Source organism: Mauremys mutica, chromosome 7, assembly GCF_020497125.1.
Source record: "Mauremys mutica isolate MM-2020 ecotype Southern chromosome 7, ASM2049712v1, whole genome shotgun sequence".
Classification (NCBI taxonomy): Eukaryota; Metazoa; Chordata; order Testudines; family Geoemydidae; genus Mauremys; species Mauremys mutica.
The window spans coordinates 1,765,327-1,788,897 of NC_059078.1; the positions used below are offsets into that span (position 1 = coordinate 1,765,327).

General features: G+C 38.4%; 1 protein-coding gene and 1 long non-coding RNA gene across 2 annotated transcripts in view; one reads left to right on the forward strand and one right to left on the reverse strand.

The window, feature by feature from the left end:
• Positions 1 to 23,571, forward strand: part of PRKAR2A (protein kinase cAMP-dependent type II regulatory subunit alpha) — a 122,186-nt gene that overhangs the window by 44,455 nt on the left and 54,160 nt on the right. The window contains exon 2 of the mRNA XM_045025865.1: positions 1,833 to 1,868. Within this exon, the coding sequence (XP_044881800.1) occupies positions 1,833 to 1,868 (36 nt within the window). The remainder of the gene's footprint in view (positions 1 to 1,832; positions 1,869 to 23,571) is intronic.
• Positions 135 to 23,078, reverse strand: LOC123375166. Its single transcript, XR_006581325.1, has 4 exons — positions 22,944 to 23,078; positions 20,460 to 20,499; positions 3,054 to 3,098; positions 135 to 805 (listed from the first exon to the last, which is right to left on the reverse strand). It is a non-coding gene; the product is annotated as an uncharacterized LOC123375166 (long non-coding RNA).

Below are 23,571 nucleotides of genomic sequence, written 5' to 3' on the forward strand. Positions count from 1 at the left end.
ACCATGGCAACGTTCTTATGAAAGATTAAAAACAAATGAAATTTTTAATAAAAATTGAGTGGAAAACTCTATTTCACATAGCCACTATAACACTCTTATGTATGGTTCATGTATGCTTGATGTAGTAGAGTGTTCTTGGAGAGACTCCATATTTTGAGACACTTTTATGTAAATGTGGAAACAGAGATAAATCTGATCCAAATCCCAGGCTTCTTGCTTTATTTCTTCTTTCCCTTCAGCAAAATACATAATAATTCTCAGGCCCCTGCACTTCTCTGGTCCATCCCACACCTCAGTCTCTAATATTTTTCATTCATCCCTAGTTGTTGTCCGTTCTTTCTTCCACTTGAAAGATTTTTTTTCCATATGGGGCTGTGATTCTCTGTCTCTTGAGTCAGCATTGCACATTGTTCTTTATGGTAGTCTGCCAATGTAGCTGTTCTAGCTGTTGGTTGGGCTTGTCTGTAGTTTTGATTGCATAGTTTCACTTTTCTCTCCTTGGAAGGAGACTCTGAGGTTTTGGTTTGATTCTTTCTGTACTGCCATTCTTTCTTCCACATAGGCAGAAAGAGTGGCCTTAGTGCCATTATTTCTCTTCAACAGCACCACTCAGCTTTATCTTTCTGCTTTTGCTTACGCCACTCTTGATTTAAAGAAAGTTATCTGTGCAGATGCAGAAAAGACGGAAGTTTTTCAATAAATATTTTTGCTCTGTATTTGGAAAGAAGCAGGATGATATATTCATATCACATGAGGAGGAGTTACTTTCCAGTCGGTTAGTAATGAAGGGGGTATTGAACAGCATCTGCTAGGGATAAAACAAAAAATGAAAAAACAGCAGACAAAGATAACTTACACCTGATTCCTAAAAGTTGGCTGAGGAGATCTCTGGCCTGCTAATAAAGTTATTACTTCTCAAAAAGTGGTTATCAATAAGGAATCATGAAATGGGGGTATTTAGAGTGGGATTCTGCAGGGACTGATTCCATATGTGATGCTATTCAATATTTCATCAATGATCTGCAGTAAATATAAAGCCATTGATGGTAAATTGTGGAGAACACATAGTGGCAAATGAGGGCAGGACAGCTATACAGAACAATCTGGATCACTAGTTCATCTGGGCTCGTTCAAACAGAATGTGTCTGAATATAGCCAAATGCAAGGTTATAATCTAGGATTAAAGAATCCATGCCATACCTACAAAATGGGGAACTGTATCCTGGAAAGCGGAGACTGAAAAAGATCTCTCGGTCAAAGTTGACAAACAACTGAACATAAGTCCCCAGTGCGATGCTGTGGCAAAAAGGCTAACTCAGTCTTTGGATGGATGAACAGGGGAGTAGGAAAGTGATTTTATCTCTGTGTCCAGACATGGTGAGATTGATACTAGAATACTGCATCTAGTTCTCATGTCCACATTCTAAAAAGGATGTTGAAATTTTGGAGATGGTGCAGAAAGAGCCATAAAAATGACTTGAGAGGCTGAAGAAATGCTTTACAGTGAGAGATTTAAGGAGCTCAATCTGTTTATCAAAAAGGTTGAGATGGTAACCTGATTAGTGTAATGGGAAGAAAATACCAGGTACTAAAGGGCTGTTTTATTTTTTTATCCTATTACATTCTTGGAAAATCTAGCGTAGCTCTAAATATCCAAACTCCTCCTGGTACATAAGGAAGTGGATGAAGAGCGTATGTAAGATTTTAATAGGGTGGGATATAAAATAGAAAGAATATAGTGGCATTACCAATGTGATAGTTTTGATTCTTAATGACTTATTTTAGCAAACAGTAATTTCACCTTTAACTGATTTTTTTTCTTTATTTTGCAGCTCCAGTTATTAACAGATTTAACAGAAGAGTATCAGGTAAAGTCCCCCTTATTATTTTAATACACTTCTGAAAATATTTTAAATGTGTACTTATTGAAAGCAATAACTTTCCAGTTTGTGGCCTGTTAACACTTGTCTTTTGTATTTAGCACATTACATAGTAGTTATTCTATTTAAGTGTAATTCTCTCTCTCCATTTATTTATTTTATAAATCAATAGATTGCAAATTATAGGTTAGTGCAAAAACCTTTTTCCTATTAATGACAATTTCAGACTTTAAGGCAACTTCAACATTAATAACCATTCAGTCCAGATACATTTGTGAAGACCTATATCACAGAAGCCACAGAAAAGACTCATCTAAGTAACTCTGGGAATGTTTCAGCTTCTTTCATTTGAATCTGCTGCTATTTCTTCTTGCTAATCTTCCAGATTGCTGTCAGTTTTATCTTTGGCCAGAACGCAGAAAGTTAGGCCTTCTCCAATAGACCATTTTTGTCACTTGGTCTAACCTGAAGAGATGGTTATCTTAAGAGCAGCAGATGCCTGCGCCATGCCTCCGGAGACTGATGATAGCTAAAAATTAGACAGGTGGGCGAGGTAGTATCTTTTATTGGGCCATCTTTTGTTGGTGAGAGAGAGAGAAGCTTTCGAGCCACACAGAGGAGCCTGAAGAAGAGTTCTCTGTAGCTCGAAAGCTTGTCTCTCTCTCACCAACAAAAATTGATTCAATAAAAGATATTATCTCACCCATCTTGTGTCTCTAATATTCTAGGACCAACACGGCTACAGCTACATTGCCATAGCTAAAAATGTCAGATCTGCAAATGTCCATTTGTTCAGGAAGCATAATTGATGCATTTGTTCCCAGGCATAGTTCTTCCACATGGTTAAATATTTTGCAACTTTCTCATTTGATTTTACCAGCCTTTTTTTAAGTTGACATTGAAAATGAGTGATATTGAACCATCAGAAGGTTAAACATAAAAAAAGGAACTCCACTGTTATTCCGCCAGAGTACAGCACAAATCATCTTAAATTCTCTTTGATTTTCATGTAACTAAACTTGGATAGTTGTCCAGGAAATTAGTTAATGTAATTCTACTTTTAAAAGTACTTTTGTGAAAATGGCATTGTGAGTTCCATGTTCATTATCTATCAATTATTTCCAGTTCAAATATTCTCCATTTTTAAATAAAAAGATATTTTTTAAAATTCACCTGTGCAAATTCAGTCTGAGGTTAGACAGTTGAGATGGTCCTTTCCTGTGATAGTGAATGAGAAGGAAAGATCTTTTAGGACCTTTGTATTTTCACATGTAAAGTCCCCTTGTGACCAAATTGTGTCCTCATTTACACCTAGGCAGCCCTATTAGCCTTCAGTGCAATTCCTCAGGTTCAATTAAGGGGATGATTTGGAGACAAGGGTGTTGCTGCACATAAGGAAGTGGGCCATAATCAGAGCTTTTTAATTCATGTAAATTATTTTGACACTAGCATATTTGACTATTGCATTGGTGAATTTGGAGGGACATTGACAACTTGTTAAAGCACCTTATTGGTGTGGTCTCAAGACATTTTACATTAACGTAAATATTAAAGTAATCCATCCTGAGAACTAATAATTGGTTAAAAGCAATTAAATAAAAATTGTAAATGAGAAAATGGAGCTATTCCAGATGTCCAAAGAATGTGAGCTCCATAGTGAAGGGGCAGAATGGCTAAGTGACCATTGAAAGGGGACGTACTTCAGCACTGAAGATGCAATGAAATGCCTGTATCAGTGGTCTCATTGGTGACCAGTGCAATAATGAGTCAGTCTTTATTGAGAAACAGGGTACTTGTTTATGAAGGCCTCTGTATGTTAGCGTGAGCTGGCAGCGAATGTAAAACCAGATTACTAACTAATGCAACTGGGCTAAAATTATGTTAGGTAATATGGTTGCAACTTCAGCTTTTACATTGTACATTGTTGATAAATTTATAGGAGTTGTAATAGCAATGACTGAACCTTATTATATTAGAGTTACATGGAGCTATCATACAAATGTGTGATTAAAGCTGTACGTCTTATAGTCTTATACTAGTTTTTATTAGTCTTATGTTTTTAAAACCTCTTCATGATAGCTTTTTTTGATGTGGATGGGGGGAAGCAATAGACATGGTATATCTTGACTTTAGTAAAGCTTTTGATACTGTCTCGCATGACCTTCTCATAAACAAACTAAGGAAGTGCAACCTTGATGGAGCTACTATAAGATGGGTGCAAAACTGGTTGGAAAACCGTTCCCAGAGAATAGTTATCAGTGTTTCACAGTCATGCTGGAAGGGCATAACGAGTGGGGTCCCACAGGGATCAGTTCTGGGTCTGGTTCTGATCAATATCTTCATCAATGATTTAGATAATGGCATAGAGAGTAGATTTATAAAGTTTGCGGACGATACCAAGCTGGGAGGGGTTGCAAGTGCTTCGGAGGATAGGATTATAATTCAAAATGATCTGAACAAACTGGAGGAATGGTCTGAAGTAAAGAGGATGAAATTCAATAAGGACAAATGCAAAGAACTCAACTTAGGAAGGAACAATCAGCTGCACACACACAAAATAGAAAATGACTGCCTTGGAAGGAGTACTCCGGAAAGGGATCTGAGGGTCCTAGTGGACCACAAGCTAAATATGAGTCAGTGTAACGCTGTTGCAAAAAAAGCAAACATCATTGTGGGATGTATTAGCAGGAGTGTTGTAAGCAAGACATGAGAAGTAATTCTGCTCTACTCCATGCTGATTAGGCCTCAGCTGGAGTATTGTGTCAAGGTCTGGGTGCCACATTTCAGGAAAGATGTGGACAAATTGGAGAAAGTCCAGAGAAGAGCAACAAAAATGATTAAAGGTCTAGAAAACATGACTTGTGAGGGAAGATTGAAAAAATTGGGTTTGTTTAGTCTGGGGGAAAGAAGACTGAGAGGAGACATAACAGTTTTCAAATATGTAAAAGGTTGTTACAGGGAGGAGGGAGAAAAATTGTTCTTCTTAACCTCTGGCCATAGGACAAGAAGCAATGGGCTTAAATTGCAGTAAGGGAGGGTTTAGGTTGAACATTAGGAAAAACTTCCTAACTGTTGGAAGGATGGTTATTGCGTAGGGAGGTTGTGGAATCTCTATCATTGGAGATTTTTAAGAGCAGGTTAGACAAACATCTGTCAGGGATGGTCTAGATAATACTTGGTCCTGCCGTGAGTGCAGGGGACTGGACTAGATGACCTCTCGAGGTACCTTCTGTTCCTATGATTCTATAAGGTAAGCTTCCTCCACTCTTGGCTTACATAGCAGTTCATGAGCAGAGGTGTAAGATAAGCATGGGCAAATTGAGGATGAACAAATAAAGAATAAGCGATGGACAGAGTATTTTGAAGACATGTACAATGAAAAGCTCCTGGAGAAGCTTCCCAGTACAAATGCGGGGGAGAAGATGCTTGAATTCTTAGAAGACAAAGTAAAGATCTCTACAGAAATTTTGAAAAAGAAGAAAGCACCAGGAAGTGACAACATAATTGCAGAGCTGTTGCAAGCAGCCAAGGAACATGTGATAAAGGTGTTGCACAAGCTATTTAACAAAAATTACATGCAAGACCAAGTGCCAAGTGAATGTGAGAAAATAAGAGTACCAATCTATAAAAAAGGAGTTAAGAGTAAGTGAAAGAACTAGAAGAATCATCGTATTGAGCATGTCGACGAAACATTCATCGAGACATTGTAGAGGAGAATGAAGAGGGACCTGAATGAAGCAGTGCTTGCAGAAGAGCATGGTGGATTTAGAGATGAAGTACAATAGCTCAGCCATTTGTGATAAGACAGGTATTGGAGAAATACCTAGTGTGATGCTGTCTACCCTGGTGCCCGCTCAGGACTGGGCTGTAGGCTAATTCACTCATAAGCTAATAGCAATCAAAGGAGCAACAAAAAGTATTGTAGTATAATCAGGCCAATTCACTTGTGTATTAGTTTAGTTAAAAGAAATGTTAAAGATATTGTCTTCATTTATCTATGTTGATTGCTATTGCATTACATTATGTATATTCCTGTAACTAGTTAACCCTAGATCAAACGTGTGTGTTAGTGTTAAGATAATATACTTGATGTGTAAACTTCATGAAAATTAATGGATTGTTGTTTGCTATTACTTTACCTTTTACATTGTGTGTATCCCTGTAATTAAATTACCCATCAAATGCGATTGGAGCCTTGGAAATATAAATGAAGAAGAGTGCTAACTTCAAAGCAAGGGTCATTGTGTTTGACAATGGAAATTCATTGCCCCACACAGGAAGACATTGTTCAGATTGTCCTTTTTAAGGAGACACTATAAATACTGATTCAAAGGAATAATCCTTATCTCTGACTGCTTGGACTCTTACAGAGAGGATATGAAATGCAAAGTGGAGATCCCCAGAACATCAGGGTTCCATGAAAAGATTTTTGGGAAACTAGCAGTGTATTACATCAACGGCTATCATTTTGGAATTACAAAGTTTAACTCATTATATTTTACCTGCTTTAACCTCTCAATAACTCTCATTTTTTCTTAGCTAATAAACCTATAGTTAGTTTACTATAGAATTGGCTGTCAGTGTTTTCTTTGGTGTGAACTCCAAAGTACCAACTGATCTGGGGTAAGTTACTGATCCTTTGGGATTGCAAATAACCAGATGTGGTGTGATTGTTTTGTTTTTGGATTTTTTTGTTTATGTGACCATTATCACTAAGTCCAGTTTGTCTGGGTGGCAGGATAAGCCTGGAGTGCCCAAGGGAACTGTCTGTGACTCCACAGTAAGACTGGTACAGTGATCCAGGAGTTCAAATTTGTTACTGGCTTGGTGAAATCTAATTTCTGACATTCTGACCTAAGATTGGCACTCACAGTTATGAGCCACTCCAGACAGTGTGACACCTAGAACACAACCGAACCTGTTGCAACAACTTTATAAATTTCAAACAGAATTCTGATGCCATAACCCTTTCTGCAAAATGTTAAGTCTTGAGAATGCATGTCATTCCTGAGTAATTGATCAATCTGATAGAAAACATCTACAGCAAGTTGAGGAGTGCAGTGAGAGTAGAGAGGAAGCCGACTGCATGGTTCAGGACAACCGTAGGAGTGAGATAAGGATGCATGCTATTGCCAGATCTGCTCAACTTGGTACTGGAAGCAGCAGTGGCTGTAGCACTGACAGATAGAACGAGAAGTCATGTTACATGGGAAGACCGTGAATAACCTTAAAGTTGCAGACTATACTGATCTCATGGTAATAATTAGAGATATACCAATCTCCTACAGCTAGAAGGGACCTTGAAAGGTCATCGAGTCCAGCCCCCTGCCTTCACTAGCAGGACCAATTTTTGCCCCAGATCCCTAAGTGGCCTCCTCAAGGATTGAACTCACAACCCTGGGTTTAGCAGGCCAATGCTCAAACCACTGAGCTATCCCTACCCCTTTGACAAAGGAGGAGTATTTACAGAGAATAACAAACGAGGTAGACCGGGAAAGCAGGAAACTTGGATTGAAGATCAGCATGGAGAAGACAAAAACTATGGCAACTGGAAGACAAGAAAAAGAGGTAAAGATTGAAGATAGAAATGAATTAGAACAAGTGGGAAAAATTTGTGTACCTTGGAGGATTAATATCAAAGAATGGGAATTGTGAAGATGACATAAAATGAATTGGACTAGCCACTACTGCATTTGGAAAACTCTACAAGATGTGGAAGGCTCATTTAGATAAAAATGAGTATTAGTGTATATGAGACACGTGGTGGTGATGCTGGTTTTTAGGTTAGAATGCTGGAGTCTGAATGCTCACAAATGAAAGATATTGACTGCAGAAAGGAACTGCTGGAGGGGAATACTGAGTTTCAAGATTGTTAAAAATGTAGTTTAAAATGATTTAAATTGAAGATACTTTGGGAAAAGCCAGACTAATTTTATTGTTTGGGGCTCTGTTCTTTTCAGGTTTCCCAGTCTTTTGGGGTGATTTTTTTTTAAATGTTTCAGCCCAAACACTTCAGCTATTTTTGAGAGAGAAATTTCACCCTAAATCCTTTCTCTTCATATCTAGAGAGAGAGAACAACATGAACAGTTTTTTAGATTATGGAACCTTTTCTATATAACCAACAACCTCTAGGAAATTAAACCCGGAAACTATATTGAGCAAATGGTACAGTTGCATGGTTAAGTGCTTAAAAATTCAAGAAATAACAACAAGTTTCCATGCATAACTGCAGCAGCATCCCTCTGTGCATATGCATTTTGATAGTCGTTACTTACTTTGTATTATGTGAGAGTGGATCATATATCATTCAGCTTTTTACTTAAGGCCTCAATTTAACATTTGTAGCATCCTCTAGCAAACTTTGGTTCTTGTATATTTAGGTCATCCAAATGTCTGCATTTGCAATCATTCAATGTAAATTTGCATCTGTAAGGTCTGCTTTTTAATAGAGAGCCTTGATCCTGCAAGTTGTTTTGTACTGAAACCTTTTATGTAATTTGGGCTCTATGCAGGTGCAGGGAATGTAATTTATACATAAAAGCAGCAAAGAGTCCTGTGGCATCTTATAGACCAGGGGTAGGCAACCTATGGCATGGGTGAAGGCGGCACGTGAGCTGATTTTCAGTGGCACTCACACTGCTTGGGTCCTGGCCACCGGTCTGGGGGGCTTTGCATTTTATTTAATTTTAAATGAAGCTTCTTAAACATTTTAAAAACCTTATTTACTTTACATACAACAATAGTTTAGTTATATATTATAGACTTATAGAAAGAGCCCTTCTAAGATTGTTAAAATGTGTTACTGGCACATAAAACCGTAAATTAGAGTGAATAAATGAAGACTTGGCACAGCACTTCTGAAAGGTTGCCGACCCCTGTTATAGACTAACAGACATATTGGAGCATGAGCTTTCGTGGGTAAATACCCACTTCGTCGGATGCACGAAAGCTCATGCTCCAATACGTCTGTTAGTCTATAAGGTGCCACAGGACTCTTTGCTGCTTTTACAGATCCAGACTAACACGGCTATCCCTTTGAACATAGTTCCTTCTTAGGTGCAATTTACAAGGTAAATTAGATTCACTGTCACATTTTTCTATTGAAAATTTAGGTAGCCTATATAGATAGATGTCCCCCTCTCTCTATCCCCCGACTTTCACTTCTGTCATAGATTATGCTTAATCTGTAGTATATTATGTAAGAGATGTTTATTTTGTACTTGTTATATGAATACCATCAGTGGATTTTGTTTGGTGTAAACAAAGCAGTCCTCTGTACTGCAGGGTGTTAAATACATTAATCTGAGGCAGTGGTTCTCAATTTATTACACACCTTCAGTTGTAAATAAAGTTGCAGTTCCATCAAGAGGTTCTCTAATTATTTTGGTTTATTTATGTATAAAAAAATTCCAGGGTCTTAACAGTGACATTAACAATAATAATACTATATATAAAAGGTCCCAGGTAAAAAGAGAAGCTTTGAAGTGTGATCTGAAGGTCAGCTAACTTTGGGTTCTCAGACCAAGATGGGAAGTTAGTTCTGGAATCTATGACCCTTTACTGATTCCCAGTAAATCTGACTGACTTAATCTGAGTCTTTGAACTGCATTTCTGCAGTGTAGTGGATATTGCGTTTGCCTTGCATGAGGTTTTGGTTTCAAAACCAGGCAGAAACATTGCCTTTAGGAAGTCAGACTAGCTGGAGGTGGTGGTGGAACTGGGGGAGACTTGTGTAGTGATTGATTTTAGGGAGTTTATAATTGGTTTTGATAAGCACTTTCTTATCAGAGCTCAAAGATGTAATTACAATTTTATATCTCAAGAATTTGAGTACGTTTATTTTATATGAGAGCTTACTTCAATAAATTTAAGCACTTGAAAGACCATGATCCCACTTGAATATTGCTAGAAGGACCTTATTCCGGTTTTCTAAATACATTCTCCCTCCCCCACTTGTTATGTGTACTTGTGCTGATTATTTGCAGCCTTTTGTAGTTTAAGTAATAAGACTGCAAATGACTTGTAATTGGTCTACTATTGGCTTCATATCTATAATAAAACTTTAAATGCCAGGGATGCAGAGAACTTATGAAATTCTTTGAGATCCATAGATGTAAGGTGCTAGAGAGGCACGAAAATATTTTCCTCTCTGCCCTTTAAATTCAGCATTACCAGGACATTTAATCTCCCAGGAAAATTTAAGTAGGTAATAGATTTGTTCTCTCATAGACTTGTGCTTTGGATGGAAGGTAAGGAGGGCTGGTTAGTGGGTTTTTTCTGAATTGATGATAATTATTGAGTATATCAATTTGCTAGAAATATATCCTTGTCCTACATTCTTGTGTAGGTCACACAGGTAATATTTTCAGCTAAAAAAGTCTCTCTAAAATTTGGAAAAGCAGCAAAGAGTCTTGTGGCACCTTATACACTAACAGACGTTTGGGAGCATGAGCTTTCGTGGGTGAATACCCACTTCGTCGTCGTTTAATATTTTTGTTAATATTTTCAATGAGCACTTAAATGCTGGATACTAGTACAGAATCCTAGGTTAGATACAACCTTTGTCACTGGTACATGACTTTTGTTTGTTACATTACCTGCAACCAGAGGAGTTACTGATCTTTGCAAAGATTAATGTCATTGACTAATTTTGGAATATATTTGATGGAATTATTTATTGATTAAAAGTAGCTTTTGCACATTATGGATTTGTATATTATCACCCCGCTGCTGCAAGGTGGCAAAATTTCAGGCCCTTGTTGGTCTGTTTTCTGTTGAAGGAGAAACGAGTGACAGTCTATATTTTTACTATAACTAATTTTAATAGCCTTAAACACAACATTTCTTGAACAGAGGTGATCAAACAGCCCTCAGGCAATCCTCTCTCAGGAATCTTGGCTAGAACATCAGTGCTCTGTTCCACGGGTGAACTCTGCCCCAAGAATCCGCTCCAGTTAGAGTAAGGCAGAGAGCCAACTCTCTTGCTGTTTGGAAAGCTCCCCCCAGAAAGAAACTGCATCATAAAACTAAAAACACTGCAGCATTTATTTCAAACGGTGTTCATTAGAATTTAAATTATTGTAACTGTGCCATCTGCACTATTACCATAACAGTATAAATGCCACCTGGCCACAGTGGGTGGAAGCAGCAATGATGGAAATAAAGGGGTGATTATCAGGGGCTCCATTTCAGTGAGAGGCCAGAGGCCGCTTAGGCCCTTGGAAGCTCTTGGATTTTTTGAAGGATAAAACATTAAAAATCAGTGTATTTGGGGACCTTTTGTTGTGATTATTTCCAATATTTTAATAAAAATTCATATAGGTTTACTATAACAAAATTGCCAACACCGACCCCTTTCACTTGGGTTGACAGCAGGATTCAAACTTGGGTCTGTCAAAGCTGAAAACACAAGCCTCTACAGCTTGAATTAAAAGAGTGACTCCTCCAGCTAGAAGCTTTAGTAGGTTCTTATTTTATGTGGAGCAGTCACTAGCAGGGGACAGAGATGCACTGAACTAGACAGGATAATGGAGACTGTGCTAGGTGGGTGATAGCTAAGAACTTAAGAATGGCTGTACTGGGTTAGACCAATGGTCTATCTAGCCTGTCCTCGAACAATGGCCAATGAACAGAAAAGGGCAATTATTGATTGATCCATCCTGTGTCATCCACTCCCAGTTTCTGGCAATTAGAAGCTTAGGACACCCAGAGCATTTAAGATAATGTTAAAATATTTACTATAAACCAGGGGTTCTCAATCTTTCTCTTTCTGAGGCCCTCCCAATATGCTATAAAAACTCCATAGCCCACCTGTGCCACCACAACTGGTTTTCTGCATATAAAAGCCAGGGCTGGCATTAAGGGGTAGAAAGCAGGGCAAATGCCTGGGGCCCCACACCACAGCGGGCCCCGCAAAGCTTAAGTTGCTCAGGCTTCAACTTCAACCCCAGGTGGGAGAACCCAGGGCCCCAGGCTTCAGCTCTGCACAGCGAGGCGTTGGTGTCCTGCCCTGGGCTCCAGTGAGTCTAACACTGGCCCTGCTTGGTGGACCCGCTGAAACCTGCTCGCGGCTCCCCAGGGGGCTCCAGGCCCCTGTTTGAGAACTGCTGCTATAAACCAAACTAAATCAATACAATAATAAAGTTCACTATGTTCATTGCTGATCCCCTGAGCAGTAATATCCAGATAATTTGCTTATCCATTGTCATCGGATCCACTGATGTCAAGGGTTTCTGTGGTGGGAAACTTAGCTTGTCCACCTTCCCCATCCCCTCCCCCATCCAAGAACAGCCACTTAAGACCATATCACAAGGAAAGCTAAAAGGGTTGTACCTTCTTTCCATTGCTGAACGTCTCAGCTGTGTCCTGGATGCCAACATTTCAGTTTCCCCCTTCCCCAAACAACTTCTACAATATGGTCATGTTAATACACAAATATGGCATATTGAAAACTTGGCAGCAGTGTGAAATAAACTGAATTTAATATCAGTCTACACAAGCAGAGCTGTACTCACTGAATGTCTATTCATGCTTAATTCATTTTTGTATTTAATCAAGCAAAAAATTCCATTTTGGAATATACCTGAATCTGCTTCAGAAATTCTAGTTTGAATGGAGTGCTGCAGAAATGTATTAAGGGCCTTAATACAGAATTTAGGTCCAGCTTGTTGCTGAGCATATTGGTAGCCTTGATTATATGAGCTAATTATCTCTGGTCAAATTGAAAAACTAGCTGAAAAACTGTTTTTGGATTTATTTTAACTTAACACAATTTTGTTTGATAGTGATAGTTTGATGTAGGTGAAAAGAGAAAATCTTTGTATTCTTAAGGCCAAGATAAAATATATAAATCTGGATGCATTTGCGTTGCTTTAAGAGTACTATAGTCATGATAAGATGATGACCTTCCATTCCAACAAGACATTTGATGAATCATTTAACTTTCAGTCTGTAAGACTTAGACCCACACAAGTTTATTGTTTGACTGGTAATCATAGTTTATGCTTCATCGGTACACACTACAAAGAGTTAGCCGCAAGTAACTATGGAACCCTTGTAAAAAAAAAACATATTCACCAGTGTTGTTTTTAAATGTCAAGGTAACTGAAGTACAACTTTTGTCTTTTGCCTTTGTATGTTCTGAAAAATGAATCAAACTACCAGTAGCTCTGTTAGCAGAGTAGGCAAAACTCTTCTTTAGGTGGATGAAGAGCTTGTGAACTATATTAGTCTCCTGATATACTTTATAACTTCACTCAGGTCTAATCTCTCGTGGGCAATATAATACAACATTTTGGGGTCCTGTTGAATTAATCCATGCTCCTTCTGGACACCCCAATAATGACAGTAGCCAAAGCCTGCACTCTATCATCTGAGATGCAGATCTAGCCATAGTATAAAGTGTTTTCCTCCTCTCTGGGTGCCACCTGCCTCTTCTCTTCTCTGCCAACATCTTTTAACCTTAAGTCATTCATGAAGGAAAATTGGGTAATTAATTCAGTATAAGTGATGTACTTTCCATACTTTTAACGTACTGGATTGTGGGACTGAAAAGATTAACTGGAAATGGAGGTTTGGCTGCTTCTGATATTTAATGAGTTCTCATGTTTCACTATTTGCAATTTTAATAGAACTGCTACTGGTATGGTGACTCCTGGTGAGTGTTTACAGGCAAACTATAATCTGTAAGAGATTTATGTTAGAAATGCAGATTGTTACTAATGGCTTCTCTGTTACAAAAGTCTGACGTGCTTGTCATTTTTTGCTGGTCTTCATCGCAGAACTGACATAACTACAAGTGACAATAAGTTCTTTAAAAATGCTGATATGAGTGCAGGGACTAAGTGTGTGGGAGGGCAGATGAAAATAGTGATGGCATTGTGTGGGTGCTTTCATGTAAGAAATATGAGTCATTATTCATTACATTAATGGAAAGAAGCCCTTTTCCTCTCTTTGGAATACAGAGGTTTCTTTAAAAATTTTCATGCGTAATTGCTGCTTAATAAATAATGAAAAGAATTTACTTTTAGAAATTAGCAAATGTAACTTCAGTTAGTTGATTCATATTGTGTAGATACCTTAGATTTCACCTTGAAGTTATATTTAATGATTCCGTGATAACAGCTAGTGATGCTTATATTTCTGATCATACCGAAAAAGGTCTAGTCTAGGGGTCGACAGCCTTTCAGAAGTGGGGTGCCGAGTCTTTGTTTATTCACTCTAATTTAAGGTTTCGCATGCCAGTCATACATTTTAACATTTTTAGAAGGTCTCTTTCTATAAGTCTATAATATATAACTAAACTATTGTTGTATGTAAAGTAAATAAGGTTTTTAAAACGTTAAAGAAGCTTTATTTAAAATTAAAATGCAGAGCCCCCTGGACTGGTGGCCAGGACCCGGGCAGTGTGAATGCCACTGAAAATCAGCTTGCGTGCCGCCTTTGGCACACGTGCCATAGGTTGCCTACCCCTGGTCTAGTCTAAAGCCGTAGGTGCTGATCCTTAATATAAAATGCATAATATAAAAGCTACTATTTATAATACCTGACCCAACTAGGATCTACCCTTCCCCACACAATACGAATCAATTACCAGAAGGACAAAAAGTACTAACGTGGAAGGATTTAAATTACTGATTTTTTAATTCTTGTCCTAAAGAAAGATTTATTCACATTGGTTGGTTGCTAATAAGCATTAAACTGTATTAATTTGCAACCAATTATAGCAGGCTTTATACAAAATTTTTTACTCCTTTTAACCAACCAGGAGGATAGACTCTAACTATACGCATTTATTAAGCAATTATATATCTTAACATCCATTTATGCAGATTCTTAAATTTTACTTTTTTATGTAACATATGTAAAATGTGGTAAAGTTGTGTTTAAAAATTCTATTTTTTTCCCCCTCAGGATTTGTTTTGAGCTGCATTATGATGGTAGTTAGATTCAATAAAAATGTACAAAATAGCATTTAAAAATTGTTTATTAAATAAAACTACCTTAAATGTACTTGGTACATAAGAGGGGAAAAACAAGTTTATCAAGAAATATGTTTAATTTAAAACTGATTTATTAGACAAAGCTAGTATTAATTGTAGTTGGTGAATTGATGGACTGTTTCTGGTCACACTGGGCCTTCAGGTGCCTATAAATACCTTTGAAAATTCAGCCTCATGGTCTTCAGATTTAGAATTATTAGATCTCATCCTCTCCCATCTGGTTTCCATTCATAGATTATAAAAGGAAAACAAGCTTTCCTGCTCTTTCAGCTCCCAGTTTCTTAATTTTGAATGAGTTTATCCAAATGAAAACAAATATTCTCTCTGCACCTGCTGCTAACTGAAACCAAAAGTGATGAAGGGAAAAGCTTTTCTGCATAACAAATTGAAAATATTTACATGTGGAAAATTTGCTTCATTATAAAGCATGAAAATAATATACATAATGCATTACATTGTGACATTCATAAACATTTGACTAGACCTCAAAATTAGATGTTCCCCCCGTTTATGTATGTAATTAAAAAAGCAGCTCTGTTTAACTCATTAAAATTTGAGGACTCATTGATGCAGCATTTTTTATTTAAATAATTTGAATAGCTAATAGTAATTTTAGTCTTGAACATAGGTAGTCATAATTTCAAGTTTAATTTTAAACTGATTTATTTTATCCACCCTGAAACGTACACTGTGCCCCTACAGAAACTTCAACCAGCCTTTCGCAAAAGCAGAGAAAACCGATGAAAGCACAAGTGTATCTGCTGATTACAATTATGGGAATATTACATGGCGAGAGAGGCCTCAAGAAGATCCCAAGCCATCTAGGACTTTAGTTATTAGATCCCCATTTTAAGGCTGGATATAGGAAAAAAAAATATTCCCCTTGAAACAGTCTCTCATAATAACTGTTTTGAGATCTCTGTATGCTTCCATTTCTGTGGTAACTTGAACTTTTCTTTCCAGTTTTTCTGTGGATAATGCATGTAACAGAAAAGTGATTTTAATTTAAGAGGACTAGAATCTATACAAAATGTTTCCTGTAGATATTGCAGGGTATGTGGTTAATCATATTAGGAACCTTCTATGCTCCTGACAGAATTCTGCGCCTGTGCAGGAGCACAGAATTCATATGGCCCACATATTTTTGTCCCCACCCCCGCAGAAAAACGCAAAAGAACATATTCATAAATGATCTGGGTAAACAGTGAGGTGGCAAAATTTGCAGGTGATGCAAAACTACTCAAGATATCAGCAGGGTAGCCATGTTAGTCTGGATCTGTAAAAAGTGACACAGAGTCCTGTGGCACGTTATAGACTAACAGACATATTGGAGCATAAGCTTTTGTGTGTGAATACCCACTTCATCAGATGCATGTAGTCATGATGTCTACATGCGTCTCACGAAGTGGGTATTCACACACGAAAGCTCATGCTCCAGTACGTCTGTTAGGTTGCCGAGCCCTGTTATAGACTTTCAGAATCATAGAATATTAGGGTTGGAAGGGACCTCAGGAGGTCATCTAGTCCAACCCCCTGCTCAAAGCAGGACCAATCCCCAGATTTTTCCCCAGTTCCCCAAATGGCCCCCTCAAGGATTGAACTTACAACCCTGGGTTTAGCAGGCCAATGCTCAAACCACTGAGCTATTCCTCCCCCTGCTGTGCTGAGCCTTCATTTATTCACTCTTAAGGACAGACTTAAGGACCTAGCTAGGGATTGATCTAGGTGGTGCTCAGTCTTCAAGACGACTGTCATTTTGGGATTTACCATGATGATGATATAGTGCAGGGGTCGTCAACCTTTCAGAAGTGGTGTGCCGAATCTTCACTTATTCATTCTAATTTAAGGTTTTGCATGCCAGTAATACATTTTAACATTTTTAGAAGGTCTCCTTCTATTAGTCTATAATATATAACTAAACTGTTGTTGTATGTAAAGTAAATAAGGTTTTTTAAATGTTTAAGAAGCTTCATTTAAAATTAAATAAAATGCAGAGCCCCCCGGACCGGTGGCCAGGACCCAAGCAGTGCGAGTGCCACTGAAAATCAGCTCATGTGCCGCCTTCGGCACCTGTGCCATAGGTTGCCTACCCCTGGTCTATAAGGTGCCACAGGACTCTGTCGCTTTTTACTCAAGATAGTTAAGTCCCAGGCAGACTGCGAAGAGCTACAAAAGGATCTCTCAAAGCTGGGTGACTGGGCAACAAAATGGCAGATGAAATTCAATTATGAATTTCAAGTAATGCACATTGGAAAACATAATCCCAACTATACATATAAAATGATGGGGTCTAAATTAGCTGTTACCACTCAAGAAAGAGATCTTGGAGTCATTGTGGGTAGTTCTCTGAACACATCCACTCAATGTGCAGGGGCAGCCGAAAAAAAACCAACGTTGGGAATAATTACGAAAGGGATAGATAATAAGACAGAAAATATCATATTGCCTCTATATAAATCCATGGTATGCCCACATCTTGAATACTGTGTGTAGATGTGGTTGCCCCATCTCAAAAAAGATATATTGGAATTGAAAAACGTTCAGAAAAGGGTGACAGAAATTATTAGGGATATGGAACGGCTTCCGTATGAGGAGTGATTAATAAGACTGGGACTTTTCAGGTTGGAAAAGAGACAACTAAGGGGGGATATGATAGACAGGGATAAAATCATGACAGGTGTGGAGAAGGTAAATAAGGAAGTGTTATTTACTCCTTCTCATAACACAAGAACTAGGGGTCACCAAATGAAATTAATAGGCAGTAGGTTTAAAACAAACAAAAGGAAATATTTCATCACACAACGCACAGTCAGCCTGTGGAACTCCTTGCCAGAGGATGTTGTGAAGGCCAAGACACTAACAGGGTTCAAAAAAGAACTAGAGAAGTTCATGGAGTTGTTAGCCAGGATGGGCAGAGATGGTGTCCCTAGCCTTTGTTTGCCAGAAGTTGGGAATGGGCGACAGGGGATGGATCACTTGATGATTACCTGTTCTGTTCATTCCCTCTGGGGCACCTGGGATTGGCCGCTGTCGACAGACAGGATACTGGGCTAGATGGACCTTTGGTCTGACCTAGTATGGCCCTTCTTATGTTCTTATGTAAACCCAGTTTTAGGTCTATTTTGACAAAGGTATGAAGCCATCTTTACTTACAGGCAATGCTGACTCAAAGTTCTTGAAAATAATTTTCTAAAACGATTATTAGTTCACGAAGGCCGTCTAGGACTTGGACCAGCATTTCCCAAGTGGTTGATTCTGAGAAGAATTTGTGGTGGTTTGTCACTATGTCCTTCCCCATACCATCACCTCCACATGTCCTGAAAGCACTCCCCCGATAGGGCCACCCACAGTGTAGGGGAAAAGGGGTGGTTTGAGCCAGGTCTCCTGTTTGTGAAGGCTCCCATTGCAAGCTGGTGCACCAGGTCACAGCGCCATGCAGGTTTGTCTTGTCATGGTGGAGGGGTGGCCAGGACAAATTTGAGTGAGTGGCATTGTGACCCCGTGCACCAGGTTGCAAGACCCAGAGTGGGGGGCTGGCTGAGGCTGTGGGGATGGGGGGCAGGGCTAGGAGAGCAAGAGTGAGGGGGGTTTGGGGGCTAGGCTGAGGTAGATGGACAGAAGGGAATAGGAGGCTGGGGAAAGGTGCTAGCAGTGTGAAAAGCACATAATTTTGTGTTTGTGTTTGAATCAAAAACATTTAAAAATACTAGTTATTGTGTGTGTCTCCACAAAAGACAAATGCAGTTGGTGAGTCGACTTAGTAAAAAGCTTGGGAACCTCTGACTTAGACATCCGTCAAGCTGCTGTCATGATAGATGACAGAAAAGGTGTAGGTAATTTTCAACACTAAATGTACTGCTGCTTTCTCTTTGCATCTTAATTCAAAGGCCTTTTTATGCTCTACTTCTAGGGTGCTGGTTCTCCTTTCATGTAATACATGCCTTTGTCTTTGCAATTCACATCTTGCAGATGAAGGTATAAAGGTGCAAGGATTTCTCTGTTTGGGCATTGAGAGGGAGGGTTTCCTGTTTCCAGGAGGGAAAATACTCTGACTGCTTTGTGTTCATCAGCTAAATCATTTGTTATCTGCTTGCATTTAAAAATCTACGTGTAAGCGACACATGCTGATCTTGGAAGCACAGATTTACTGATTCATTTCTTGGAATCTTAGAGTCTTGAGTACTCTACAGAAAAGGCTAAATGTAAAATTAAACATTTCTCCCTGCTGTTTGTGACCAAGATAAAGTATTACTTTTTTGTGTGTGCTCAGTTGCTGGTTTAATCTGAATCAGTGACACACATCTTGTGGTTATGAAATTGGATAAAACATGCAAATAATTAAAAATGAGCCTTCTGCCTCGTGTTGTAAAGCGGGGTATGCTGAAATAGCAGTAGCATCATGTTTTCCAGTAGACCTTTTTTTATGCACAGCTGCGTCATCAGGGAGGCTCTCTTAGAAAGCTGCCCTACAGTGGAGTGTGTGGAATAGGATCAACAGTGTGTTTACATTCTGTTTTTCTTTCCTGTTTTTTCTGAAGCTGGGAAAGCAAATCTATATACGAGCCTTGTTTTAATCTGTCAGGTCACATGCAACATGTATAATGCAAATGACTAACAAGCTGTTGTTTTTTAAGATTCTGTTTAAATATCCATTCGGAAAATTGAAGTAAAAATTAAGTAGCAAATTTGAATTACTGATCAAACGTTAATTGTGATAGTCAAAATCAAGGCATTACCCATGTCAGAATGTGAGCTCCTTCTACACTGCTTCCACATAAAGTTACATTGTTTTTAATTAATTCCGTAGCATGATGTAACTTATTTTGTACAAAGTACTCTGCTTCTGTGTTACTTTAACATCCAGAGCAGTTCAGGATCTAATGGGATGCCCAGATTTACTGGAGTACGGAACTGGGAGCCAGAAGCTTAGGAGTTGTAATCCTGGTTCAGTCGCAAGATGACCTTGGGGAAATTATTTAACCTCTCTGTGCCTCAGCCTTCATCTGTAAAATGGAGAAATCCTTCACAGTGTTCTGAGGTTTATTGATTGTTACAAAGTGCTTTGAAGATGGAGTGCTATGTAAATGCTAGGCAGTTGCTTTCAAATTAACCAAAATTAGTTTGTCTATAATACCAAATTCTGTGTGTGTGAGGTATACATTATACCATTCTATCGCCACAAGGATCTATACACTTTTATTCAAAGAGATCCTTCACTGCAAAAGGAAGGAGTGACTGTGTGGATTTATTCATTCTTTGGCACATGGCTTCTCTGACGAAGAGGTAAAAATCAAGCCTCCCTTTATGCAGGTTTTTTTAATGTAACATCATGTGCCAGCAATGCCCCTCTGCCATGTACATTGGCCAAACCGGACAGTCCCTACGTAAAAGAATAAATGGACACAAATCGGACATGAGGAATGGTAACATACAAAAGCCAGTAGGTGAACATTTCCATCTCCCTGGACATTCTATAACAGATTTAAAAGTAACTATTCTTGGGCCTGGTCTACACAGGGGGAGGGATCGATCTAAGTTATGCAACTTCAGCTACGTGAATAACTTAGATCTACTTACCGTGGTGTCTTCACTGCGGTGAGTCGTCTGCTTCATAGCTCTATCAAAAGAATTGTTGTTTAAGTGATTTATTCAGTGTAGAGGTGCCAGATTTCAGTTTAGATTTGCTGTTCATAAATTACTTTTATCATATTATGCCTTCCCTCAGGAAATTCCCTGTTTGGTCCCTAGGGGAACTTAATCTCAGTATTTTTAATACTGTACTATATTTAACAAGTCTATTTAATTTAACCCGTGTCTAGGTTAACCTATTTTTATGGCTGTTTGTTGTATTTTACTGGCTTATTTTAAAAGACAATATAAGATAGTCATGTTATAAAGCAGCATATAAACATTTTGGCTTACTGTATACCTGAAATTCCAATTGGAGGAAAAGATACTTGTATAATTCTGTGAATGTTTCCTATGGAGAAATGATCATTATCCTAGACTGTTTGAAAAGTAGGGCCCAGGCTTGGCCCTTCAAGTTGCACTCATCACATCACTGAAAAGATTATATTAAAAGAAGAGGGAGTGTGTGACAGAGATTATGGTAATAAAATTTAGCCTATGGTGCCAGCATGAGTCGAACTATTGCAGTATTTTACTGATATGCTGTAATGGGAATTTTGACACAGGCAAGATAATGTTATGGGGAGTAGTCCAGCTATTCATTTCCCCGATATTTTACAATATTTTACAATATTCTGAAAGACAGTAATGAGAGCTAGAGGTACCAAACACATGGGCACTTCATAAGATTTACAATGCAGCCCTTTTTGTCCTGAGCAGAGACTGACTTTTCCAAATTAGGCTAAGCAATAGTTCTTCTGATATCTATTTTTACTTGTTTTCTACTGTAAGTTGAATTTGAACCAGGATTTCCAGAATTAAAAATCAACACATTTTCTCCTTTGCCACTTAAATACTCACCCCCTCAAATACCTCTAACTTCTAGAATTTTTTCTTGGGCTTTATTTATTTGAGAGAGAGAGAGAGAGAGAGCTTTCTGAAAGACGGTGTTATCTGCTTTTTTGGGTTTTTTTATGTTTTCAATTTGTGTCACTGAAGTGTTTGAAAAAATTACTTACACTAAAAACACTAGTCCCTAATTTTAATCTATAAATGAAAGCTGTAGCTACTCTGAAAATTTAAAAGAAGAGATAAGAACATCGAGGTTCTTGTTATGCCTATTACTTAGGAAGGTTATAAAAGTTATAAACCTGTTTAGAATCTTAGAGGAGAAAGGGAATGATTGGAGTCATTGCTGAATGGAGAAAGGGGGCATGGTGGTGGAATCAACTGTCATTGAAAGTTGGAGAGAAGGGAGCTGATGGCTAACTGTTGGGTGTTACTGGCTTTCTAGAATCTAGAAACTTTTGGAAAACGGGCAGGACATCTGATAAACTGTTTCTCGACAAAGCTGGTTAGCTCATCTTATTTCGTAGTCTTCAGTGTTAGAATGAGAATAGGGAATCGGACTGTGGTAAATGTGAAAATTGTTGTTCAGTAGTGCAAATGAGTAATTAGTGGTTAGTGATTACCAGTATCAACTTATAAATGTATCAGGGTTAACATGCCCAGAGTTGAAAACAAGTAATCAAATGAACTGAAGATAGCGTAAATAGGATTCTTCCAATGTAAATGCTAATGTAACCCAAGCTTGGACCCACATAGTGGTTTGAATCTGCTACTGGCTTTGAGTTAACTGACCTGAGTGCCTCAGCTCAGGCAACAGAGACTCATGGTTTTAGATCCAGAAATTCTGGGTTCTTCCCTGCTGCTGCTGACCCTCACCCAGGGTAACTAGAGAAACAGGGTTTGTGCTCATCTCAAATTGCAGGAAATCAGTTTCTTTGGATTCATCAGGACCAAACGTGCCATTGAGCAGGGATTTCATTACTGAGAAGCAGAACACTGAGCTTCATCATACAAATGAGAATTTTTTGATCGCATCATTGTCTTTGAAGCATACCCAGAACTATAAACTGTTCCAGGTCTTATAACAGCTCTCAGTGTCACTGTCATTCAGGAGCAATGTCTGTTCTTCTTTGATATTCGCAAAATGGCAGTCACTCATCTATAAACAACTAAAAAGGCAAAGATGTGAGCTTGCTAAAGTTGCAGTCTTCTGTTATGCAAAGAATGTTGCCTTAAATGTAGCACAAAGTGGACACTTTAAAGGAATGATTGCAAAGCACCTTGCCCTGGATATACTCCACTCATAAGTCCATTATTGGATGCAAAAAAAGAAAAGAAAAATTAAGCATTTATACAGGTAAAAATATATTAATATTGATTCATGGCTATGTTCAAATTACAGAAAATGCCATCTCCAAGAGTGCAGAGAAAGTGTGACAAAGGCGGTCTTTATTTGCTAAGATAAGAAAAATATAAAATGAAAAATATGAGAACATCTCTAATGTAAACTTCACTGTTGGTGTTTCTGGTTTTTGGCATGCTGTTTGCACTCTGAGTGTCCCACTTAACATAATTCTAACTCACGTTTCTGGAAGTTCAAAAATCTTTCACAATCTGAGCCTTGTGGTTGGTGATTTGAAAAAGCAGAATTGATGCCCCAACTTATGGCCCAGATACAATCTTCTTGAGAGTTCTGAGTGTGTTCACCTGTGCATCCTAGCTACCATATGTATTTTGAAATTTGCCCTGAGCCAGAAGGACTTTGATTATGACATATGCATGTTATAGAACAAAGGACTATACAGGGATGAGACAGAGATGATGGAGAAAGCAAAGACCCTTTAGCTGGAGAGAGTTTTTAAAAGGAAAAATAACTTGTTTGACAGGTTTTTATAGATGTTATTAAAGATGGTGATAACAGTCCTTTTGGAGAGCGGGAGAAATTAGCTGGAATGGGCTGGAGCTGTTATTGCTGCTTTTAAAGTCCGATCCTGTTTCCGACAAGACAAGGCGCGCGCGCACACACACACACACACACAACAAAGATAGAAAATGCAACTTCTATCCCTCCAAGAGGGAGTGTTGGGCAGAATACTACATCCTCTCATTATTCTGCCCATCAGTTAGGTCTAGTTTCCGACACTCCGATTTTGTTTCACTGATTTTTCATTTCCACACTTTTCTTGCTAGCCAAGCATGATCTTAACACAGT